Source organism: Culex quinquefasciatus, chromosome 2 (assembly GCF_015732765.1).
Source record: "Culex quinquefasciatus strain JHB chromosome 2, VPISU_Cqui_1.0_pri_paternal, whole genome shotgun sequence".
NCBI lineage: Eukaryota > Metazoa > Arthropoda > Insecta > Diptera > Culicidae > Culex > Culex quinquefasciatus.
The window spans coordinates 16,176,923-16,186,909 of NC_051862.1; the positions used below are offsets into that span (position 1 = coordinate 16,176,923).

Below are 9,987 nucleotides of genomic sequence, written 5' to 3' on the forward strand. Positions count from 1 at the left end.
GAAAAAACATTTTCAAAAGATTCATCAATAATAAAATAAACTCAATTCTGAAATTTTTCATTTCTAAGAATAGCATTCATTGTGAAAAGTCGTTTCGATGCAAAATTTATGACCTTGTCGATTTTGGTCAAAAATTTTCCATAGTTCTAGTTAAATTGGATATTTTTATTAAATTTACAATAATATCAACAATACTTGTTCGATAGTTTTAATTAAAATTTGTTTTGATTTTTTCGGAAAATGTTGAGTTTTAACTAATTATCAAAATTTAAATCAAAATAACAGAATAAAATGTGAAGAGCACAGTTTCCAACTAAAATACATATTGTGACTAAACTTAAAAAAATGAATAACATTTCACTAAGGAAAAGCACACTTGGAAACAGCCTCTCAAAGAGTAAATGTGGTAATAAAAAAAGATTTTAAAATTAACTCTTTCTTTTTAAACAGGCTTTATATTATTTATGTCAAATGATTTGAAATTTTTTTTTTTTTGAAATTAAATATATCTTTATTGAACTTTCTTATAATAATTACATTTCTTTTACATGCTAAGTGGTATGGCCTAATGCTCTTCATCTTTGTTGTATTTTTCGTTTTATTATTAACTGATAACATTTATTTTATTTACTTCAAATTGTTTTACATTATTGCATTTAATCGAATACATTTGGGTAAAAAAGAAAAAAAATCACTTTAACAACTAATCCTAACTTAAAACTAAAAAAATAAATTCATTGAAATATTCAAAATCATTAGAACGAGTAAACTACGAACTGTATTTTAAGATAAATGCTCCAAGCGTTCTCACTTGTTCCTGGCGAGTTTTGCAACCACGCAGTGTTGTTGTCATCTCGATGAAAATGTTCAGAAGTTCTTGTGGTGAAAACAGGTCACTACTGCCTTCACTCGTTGATGCTGGTTGGTTTTCCCTCGGTTGCTGACTGAAGCCTGGAGGTGTTGTGTTCTCTGCAACTTTTTGCCGCTGATTCAACGGCAATGGCTGCAGATTTGGAACCACTCGAACAGATCCCGCTCCCGCAGGTGACGCCAAAGCAGGAAAATCCACGTCCGTGAAAGTTGGTGGTGTTTTGCGACGATTTGGTTGGTGCCTCGTCGTCGCTTGCTGCCGAATTTTTACAAACTCAGCTCGTTTTGGGCAGCTTCGATTCTTGGTCGAATGGTCGCCGCCGCAATTGAAGCATTTCGCTTCGATGTTCTCGTTGATTGTTTCGCAAGCTTGAGTTTTGTGCTCACCTCCGCAGGTTGCACAACGACTCTTGATGAAACAGTTCCTCGCACCATGTCCAAACTGCAAGCAGTTCGAACACTGTGTCACGTCACGGTGCACTGGACGATAACGTTCCCAAGTCACGATGATGTTGAAAATTGCCCGAACTGCTTTCAGCTCAGAAGGCGTTGTCGATCCTTTCTCGAGATGAACCAGGTACAGTTGATCACGATACTTGATGTCCTTGTTGTGTCTCGTCATCTTGAAAACTTCGATCACGTTCAACTTAAGAGTTTTGAGCTCTTCTTTCAGTACACTCACATCCATGTCGTACAGGCCTCGGAGGACCTGTTTCATGGGGCGTTTACCTGGATCGTCATGGCTGTAGTATTCAATCTTGGTGTTGTTCAGGAAATCCCGAACGTAGTTGTAATCCTTTCTGGTAGGTAGCAGAATTTTGAGTCCATCAGCACACAAGCGAATGGAAGCTCGTAAAGCACCAGATTTGATAAACCCGGTCAGCCACTTTCGCACCGAATCCGATGACGATGTTTTCACAAAAATGGGTGGCAACTTTTCCCGTCGTTCAAATTCTTCCTTCTCGCTCACGTCCACAGGGAGGGTAGCGAACTGATTTCCAGACAATTTTTGAGCGTCCTTGCTCAAACTGCCTGGCTTTGCAGGTAGCGCTTCGGCATTTTTTAGCTTCTTCAAATCTGCCGATCCTGCTGGTGAGGACCGCCTCTTTTTCTTGCCGTGGGGCATTTTTTGCACTTTTAAAGCACTTTTCAGGAGCTAATATCCAGGAGTACCTCACTGATCGGTGGTCCACAAGGGAGTCGTCAAATGATTTGAATGTTATGTTGGACATAAAGAAACTCGTTTATTAAAAAGTTCCAAATAGCAATCTTTAAGCAACTTTTTTTTCGCAGAAAAAATATTTCCCGACATTCTAAAGGTTTTATTTTTTTAATTTGTTGATATGTTTTAGGGAACAAAAAACCGCAAATTTTGAACCATGCAAAAGTATAGACAAAAAAAATCCGCAGAGTTCTGATTTGTTTTCAATATAAAATCAAATTTGCAATCGAAAAGTACGCTACAGATTTTTCGATAAAGTGATATAGTTTGAAGTATATTTTTTACTGAAAAATTTCAGTTCTTCGACACAACTATGATTGTACATTTTGATTTTTTTTTCGAAAAGTAGAGAATTTTTTCCAATAGAATGGCTTGAGCGACATTGAAGACCTCTGGTTGCTGATAAAAGCAAATAAAAGAAAAGAAACAGGAAAATTTAAGTTTTTTTTAAATATTGCTGAAACTAACGGTCCTATTTTCAATGTTCAAAAAATAATAATTTGTATGATTTTCTGATCTTATAGAAACAAATACTTCTAAAATTTTGGAATCAACCTAACATTTCAAATGGTTGCAATATGGAATATTTTAATTTAAAAAAATATTTAAAATCTAGAAAAGAATGCTTAATTTCAGATTTACTCGTATTTTAAAAAAAATTAAAGAATCTAATGAGAATCTTGACATTTTAGAAATTTGTATTTAGTATTGTAAATTTTTTTTCGAAAAAGGATTTTTTTTGCGCAATAATCTGTAATTTATATCAGAGTTGTGATGTGGGGTAGCTGATTTGTAGATTTTGGCTTTGTTTCTTACTGACCCAAAATTCAGTTCTCAAAATTGACGCGACTTCACCGACTGTGATGAAATCATCCGAATGAAATAATCGAAATTTTCACGTAATCCTTTATTTATTTATTTTTTCGTTTTCAAATGGGTTTGGTATTTTCGAAAATATTGAACAAAATAAAATAAAAACTCATGGTTTGTTGTGTTTGTCAATTAGGAACTTTGAAAATCTTTAACAAATTTATTAATCAGTCTGTAACGCTGGCAGGCCTCTCAACGGACCTCCCCTCAATCTCAACAACAGGACAGAAATAGTGGCTTCGAGAACATGGAAAGTGTTTGCTTGCTGCTGCGGACTTTGGCCGGAAGGGCCTTGGTGCTGGTTTCCGACGACTCCACCGGCGGCGGTGCCTTAGTGGTGCTGGTCGATGTTGGCGTAGCTTTCACCGTGGGGATGATGAGCATGTCCGACACGCTTAACATGGGCCTGAAACCCATTGTGGTGGTCCGACTTGTACTCGACCTCGCGGTGCGTACCGTCGGCCTCGTCCAGCGTGTATCCGCCCTTGACGACGTCACCGTCGCGGGCCTCCCACTGGCTCTTGTGGTCACCGGTGTGGCCGTCCTTGACGCCGTACTCGTACTTGTACTTGGGGTGATCGTGGTGGTAGTCCTCGTGGTGCTCTTTGTGTTCCACCACGGTGTGCAGGTGCTCATGGCCGTACCATTCGGCGGAGGCCACGGCGATGGTCACACAGGCAACCAGGGCGATGATCTGGAAGGGATCAGGTTAGGATCTTCAAGTATACACCTCCCCATTCAATCAAACTCACCTTGAACATCTTGGATCTCCTGAGGCTTTTGAGGGGGGACTGTACGGAAAAGCTGCTGCTAGTAGACTGATGACTTTTCCACCCCAAACCATCGCTTTTATACCGACTGAAGTTCTGCCCAGCTCAAAACTCCAATTTCCTTCAAGGAAAAACGCGCGCGCGCGCCTCACACACGCCCATTTGGTCAGCACATGCAATTAATTGAAAAGTCATACCCAAAGCTTCTGCTCGGCTGCTGACTGCTACTTTTTGGGCAATTCTCGCGCGTAGGCCTCACGCGCACACGTGCTTTATTAATAGCACACGTGGCCTTGGCAAGCAAACCATCCAACGGTCAGGTGTTCACGTTGTTAGAGGAGAGTAAGAAAGACCGTGCCAAATCCATTTCGTGTGAGCATTTTTATTTTTTTGATGATGTTGCGTGCGAGCTGTCTTTACGAGAGATGGTTCTTTAAGGTTGAAGTGATGTTGCCTAAGCTATAATTCGCATTTAAGCACCGAATAGGTACTGTTGAGCAGAGTCGTCTGCAGTTTGAAAGGGTGATTGGTGTTGGGAAATGTGTGACAATGAAATAACTTATAAAAAAGTATTAAAAAAAAATAAAAATAATCTTCATGAAAACAACAAATATAACATCTCAACTAGTCAATCTTGTTCCAAAAGAGGAAGCTGTCCGCAATAAAAAAAAACTGCTTTCGGAAACAATCAGTTAAACCGATCACTTAATTTCTTCTATCCAAACCGTCATCCGTCATACTGGTTCAACCTGTTGCTTCTGTCCACCAAAATAAAAAAAACACACACACAAAGATGTCCTGATTGTTCCGTCAATTTTAGTACCCTGGGCCAATAACGGTGTTCCGGCCCCCAGTTCGAAAGCTTCGACCCACAATCTGATCACCCCAAACAACTCGCTGGTTCTATTTCGCTTTTTTTCCTAATTGGTGGTCCTGTTTTTCTTTATCTAAGACCCCCACCACAAAACTCCAAACATAGTCAGCGAGAGCTAGTCGAGCGCGCGCACACAGCTCAATTTTATGACCCTCATTAGAGCCGTTGTTTTGCATCCGAAATTAATATCCGAAACTATCTCGGAACGAGCGGTCAATAATAGAGCAGCAAGCAAAAAGCTTCGAACGCGAAGAAATGGCCAAAAATCGCTCGTAAATCGGTATCAGCAGCAGTTTCCCGCTTGGAAGCTTTTTTATTTTTTAAGATGTGCAAGTAATTCAGTAGCCAAACCGGCTAAATAGAATATATAGAAAGGCAATATAAAAATAATCCTTTAACGACGCACCTCTCCAAAAACGACCTGGGGACACTATCCGGCGGCCGCGATCTTCATCGAAGCGTTTGGACAAAAACAAGATCAGTGTCGACGCGATTGAGCTTTGAAGCCCACGGAGCAGTCTTTTTTTTGGCCAATAATTTAAATTTTATTGAATTATAAATATGTAAAACCACGAGTATAAAAGTAAAATATTTGACCAGAAAGTGATAAATAAAAGTCGCCATCGGCTCAAGTCACGTCGGTCGCTGCGTCGGCTTGGTCAACACCGCTTGTCACACCTGGGAAAGCCTCTGTGAAATTTGGAGTTCTTCAAGTTCGAAGGCGAATGTCTGTCTTTAGTTTGTTACTACATATTTCATTTTGATCTTTTTGCCTTCCTCACTGAGGTAAGGCTTTTATCCGGTTCTAAAAATCAACTTTTCATTAAAACTTACCTCCATAAGTACATATCGACTCAAAATCGAAAACAAAATTGAGGCCCATAAAAACTATTGAGTTGTTTGATGTTTCGATGAATTTCGTTTTCTCATACGGAGAAATCAACTCAAAATCAGTAATATTATCGATTCAAAGTCATTTCGAAAAATGTGATCTGGCAACCCTGGCTCAAGTTATGATCACTTAAGTGATATTGACATACTTTTTGAAACATAATTTAGTTGGGCCAAATTTCATACCAGAAGTTTGGTGCCACTTGGTTTCCAAAGAGTTGTTTCTAAATATTTTGTGTGATCCATTTCTGGTCAGGAGTGAGGAAGGCACCAACCACATAGGTGGATTTTGTTAGCCTTCTTAAAAAAAATATCTGTTCAGAAACGACCATTATATTCCAACAATATTCTGGAATTTGTGAACGGGGCAGTTCTATATTTTAATAATTAAAAATTTTAACTAAAGTTAAATGAAACTTGATTGAAAAAATTTCATCAAAACTTTTATCTCAATTATCTGAAAACTTTGAATTTTAAATTTTGACAAACATCTTTAAATAGCGCTATTATAATATGAAAACGTCTCAAACAATCTGCATCTCGATGCCTCTGTGCTCTCTTGTACTAAGCGTGAGAGAGCACAGGGGCATCGATTTGTCAAAAACACTTAAATATCGGAAATCATTGGAAAAGATATAATCATTGGAAAAGATACAAACAACATAAACACTTTTTTTTTTTTTTTTTTTATGTAGTTGTTGATTTTTGCATCCTCCTTTTGAAGTCTTCTTAGCTACTTCAAATGTTAGTAAGAAAAAAGGGAGAGCAATCTTTTTTTTTTCATTTTCAACACAAAAAAAAATATTTAAAAAACAAATCCTAATACTAAAATTTGCCATTGGTTGGGCTGAGTCAGCTAAGAAAAAAAAATGTTTACTTTAAAAAACGACCTTAGCTTTAAACAAACAACAAATGTTTGACAGAATAAAATAGTTTAACAAAATAATTTCTTGATTAATTTCAAGCCATTTTGTTGTAAAAGGTTTGAAAGAATGTAAAAGCATAAAAAATTCAGTTTAAACTAAAAGCTTTTATTTGGAAGAATGTTTAAAATTTGAAAAAATAATTTGCATAAAAAAGCAAAAAAAAAATAAATATAAATAATTTGTTTTTTATTTATATATCATAAGGTAATATCATAAAGATTAAAGAAACTGCAATTATTTTCCCATCGTTGAAAATATATTTTTAAAATAAGGCCTGACAGATTGGTAATGTTTTTAAGAACACGGAAACTATGTTGAATTTTTGAATGTGCAAAATTTTAAAGATTTATTTTTTTATAATCTTTGTGGGTAAAAAATTATGAAATTTTACATTAGGAACAGGTATTATTTAATTGGTTTCTAATAAGATTTTAATTTTTAAAACAGAGGAAATCACATAAAACAGAGGAAATCTTCAATCATCAAATATTCTTCCATTTTCTTAATTTCATAAGGTTTACTGTGAATGCTGCTACAATGTAAAAGACTCAAAAAAATGTTTTCTGAACGATTATTTTAAACATTTTCCAGTTTTTTCTCTGAATTTTACTTAGTTTTGTCGTTATGTTTTCTTTTTATCGTTTTGATGATTTTAAATTAATTTGAGTAAAAGTTCATTGGCTGTGACAATTTTTATATTTTTTTTGCAGATCTACAGATTATGAAAAAAAAGTTTTGCTTGACTGAATTCAAAATTATTTGAAGGTACACAGTAAAAAACATATCTGGGAATGTTGACAGATTTTTTGTCAGATGTTTAGTTTTACTTATTCCACATTAATTGATGTAATATTACATCGAAAAAAGAGGAAGGGTTTACTTTCTTACTGTGTAAAATTTAGTAAAAACTTAATACTACAACAATTTCCAGAAAAATAGTTTTCATAAAAGGTTACCAAATGCTCCTGAAAACTCTCAAGCTGTTCAAAAAATAGATAAATCATCAAATTTGAAACTTATTGCTTGAATAACTACATTTTAAAATAAAAAATGCTGTTTTTAATGAAAAAAATATCCTTCTGGGTTATTGTAGATTCAGAAAGTACATTTATTTTTTTATAAAATGACACGCCAAAAAAAATTACAGTTTAGTTACGAAAAATGGCAGAAGTTTTGGAACTATCTTTGTGTTTTTTTGGGAATTCTGAGTTCTGCAAAACGGGGTGGCTTTGGTAGACTTTGGTAGCTTTGAAGAGTACAAATTAAAAACGTACGGAATGGTATGGAATCATACTGATCGTGGTAGAGAAGTGCTCAAAATACCTCAAAAAAGTTTAAAAAGTTAGTTAACTATTATTAAAAAATGTTGATGGATAGCGTTATTTTAATCTTCTCAAAGTGTCATGATTTTATCAATGAACATGATTTTGAATCGGAAAACGGAATGCATATTTGTATTCGTCGGACATTAAGTTAGCAAATAACAAATATTTTGTATGTTTGAAACACACATTTTCAGTAGAACATATTTCATATTGAATGTGAAATTTTTTTATTTGCGCTTTGAATTTAATCAAAAATGCAAACTAAATCGTTAATTTTATGAAAAAAACTAGTTTTAACGAATTATAGGCAAAATTCTGACTTTTTAAAAAATTTACCTAAAATTTGTAAAAAAAAAACTACATTAGCAACCACTAGATGGTACATTTGACGTAAAAATTAAGTTTGAACACCTTAAATCTGATTAAGATAAACTATGAATATCAAAGTCACCCCGGAATTCAAACTAAGAATTTTTAACGTTACAATTTTTTAAACGTAATTGAAAAAAACTATATTTCAGAAAAGTGCAAGGACTTTGTGTGACCTACCCTAGTACATGTTTTAAACATTAAAAATCTTGAGAAAAACCTTACAAGTTGGAAAATATTCCAAAAATAAATTGAAATCCTATTAATGCCACCCCGGTTTACGGTACTCCATCAAATCAGTCGTCCAATTTCACATAAAACTCCCTTTGACACCAAATTTCCAAACCATCACCATTAGAGACTGCAAATTATTGCAAAACGCAACTTTTTTCGAATGATCAAAAATTTAAGGGGTCGTACCGACCCTTCGTCACGAGACATCGAAAAATGGAGTTCGGATTCGTGATCAGGAGCAAAAATTACCCCTTAAGACAAAGTTTCTCGCAAATCTAAGACGAAGATCTTTTTTGAAAAATCTTTAGTTGAATATCATTATTTTTAATTTAAAATCAACTAGCACTAAACTACACAATTTTCCAGAGAATTTCTCTCACAGCACTTTCCAGCGATGTCCACATATCTTGATCCCAACGGCCGCCATCCGTGGCAGATCCTCCGAGGGCGATAACGAGAATTGGTCCATGGCCTTCTGGACTTTCCTCCTCACGACAGCTTCTGGTATTTCTTTTCTTCGGGGCCACTTTCTCATCCACTCTGGCCGCCGTCGGTGAGCGTAATTAAAAGAATTTATTAATTTCGTAAATTTATTAAACCTGGAGCGGGGTTTTCATGTTTACCGAACCCTCGAAAGCGATCGTCGTCCTGGTGAAGAGAAGGAACGGACAAAAAGGTTTTGTTGGAATAAAATGGATCAGGCTGCTGCTATCGGTGCGTGGTTGATTTGAAATATTTTTATTTGACTTTGACCATCGTTAACCCTGGAGTCTGTGGCCACCACGCCGCATCTTCATCTTCAACTCCCGGGTCGAGGAGTTAACAAGATCAGAAAACCGAATCGAAAAAATGACTACCGAAAGAGGAGTCCGGCCGAATGTCGCGCGAGGCAGCGTATAATTTTCATATTAACAACAGTTTTAAAATGCGATTAAAATGAAGCATTAAAGATGAGCGGACTGATTAGGGGAGGCGTCTTTGAAAACTGAACTGGAAGTGGGTTTTTTGGGTTGACGAAACGATTTTAAGGGGGGAAGGGGAGGGGGTGTAGGGGACCGTGATTGGGAATAAATTTGAACCAATAATTTAGCCAAATGTGACGGAGCGATGGGGCAAGTTTTTGGAACTGGTAAAATGAGAACGAAGCGGAAATTATGATGACGGTTGGAAGTGATTTTACAACTGTTTTAACGAAGCTGTGACATGAGGTCATTGCTTTTTTTAGTTAGAATATTTGAATTCTGATTATTTATAACGTTTTAACGAATTATTCAAAAAACATAAATTTAATTGAAGTTTCAATAAAATGACTTGAATTTTGCGACAAATTATACAATTCAACAAAAAAAGAGGTCATCTTCAGCACCGTTTTTGTCGGCAAATCCGCCTTTGTTCCTGCGGACCAATCTGCCATCCCAAAAACAGCCGATGAATGAAGGCAAAATTACAGCATATTTGTTTACCTGTTTGCAGGCCCAAATATCTCATTGATTCAATCCTTTTCATGAAAGTTTACCACCGAAATAAAAAAAAAAAACGCAGTCAAGAACAAACCGAACAAATTCTTCGATTTGTCTCGCTCGATTGCAGTGGCGGCGGCGTTGGCGGTGACTTTCTTCCCCAGATAATTTGCTTA

The 9,987-nt window shown here is 35.9% G+C and overlaps 1 protein-coding gene across 1 annotated transcript; it reads right to left on the bottom strand.

Annotated features, from left to right (window-relative positions):
* Positions 1-3,094: 3,094 nt before the first annotated feature.
* Positions 3,095-8,820, bottom strand: LOC6051896 (zinc transporter SLC39A7). The gene is made up of 3 exons (XM_001868217.2): positions 8,732-8,820; positions 3,715-3,820; positions 3,095-3,656 (listed from the first exon to the last, which is right to left on the bottom strand). Exons 1-3 carry the CDS (start codon positions 8,818-8,820, stop codon positions 3,294-3,296), a joined length of 558 nt encoding a protein of 185 aa, XP_001868252.2. The 3' UTR covers positions 3,095-3,293.
* Between the last annotated feature and the right edge of the window lie 1,167 nt (positions 8,821-9,987).

What these genes read in the sequence shown, in the direction of transcription:
- LOC6051896 (XM_001868217.2), bottom strand. Translation starts at nt 8,820, where the DNA reads ATGGACCAATTCTCGTTATCGCCCTCGGAGGATCTGCCACGGATGGCG. An exon ending in GGACATCGCTGGAAAGTGCT is followed by an intron (nt 3,821 to 8,731) that starts GTGAGAGAAATT and finishes GCAGAACTTCAG; the next exon opens with TCGGTATAAAAGCGATGGTT. An exon ending in GGAGATCCAAGATGTTCAAG is followed by an intron (nt 3,657 to 3,714) that starts GTGAGTTTGATT and finishes GATCCCTTCCAG; the next exon opens with ATCATCGCCCTGGTTGCCTG.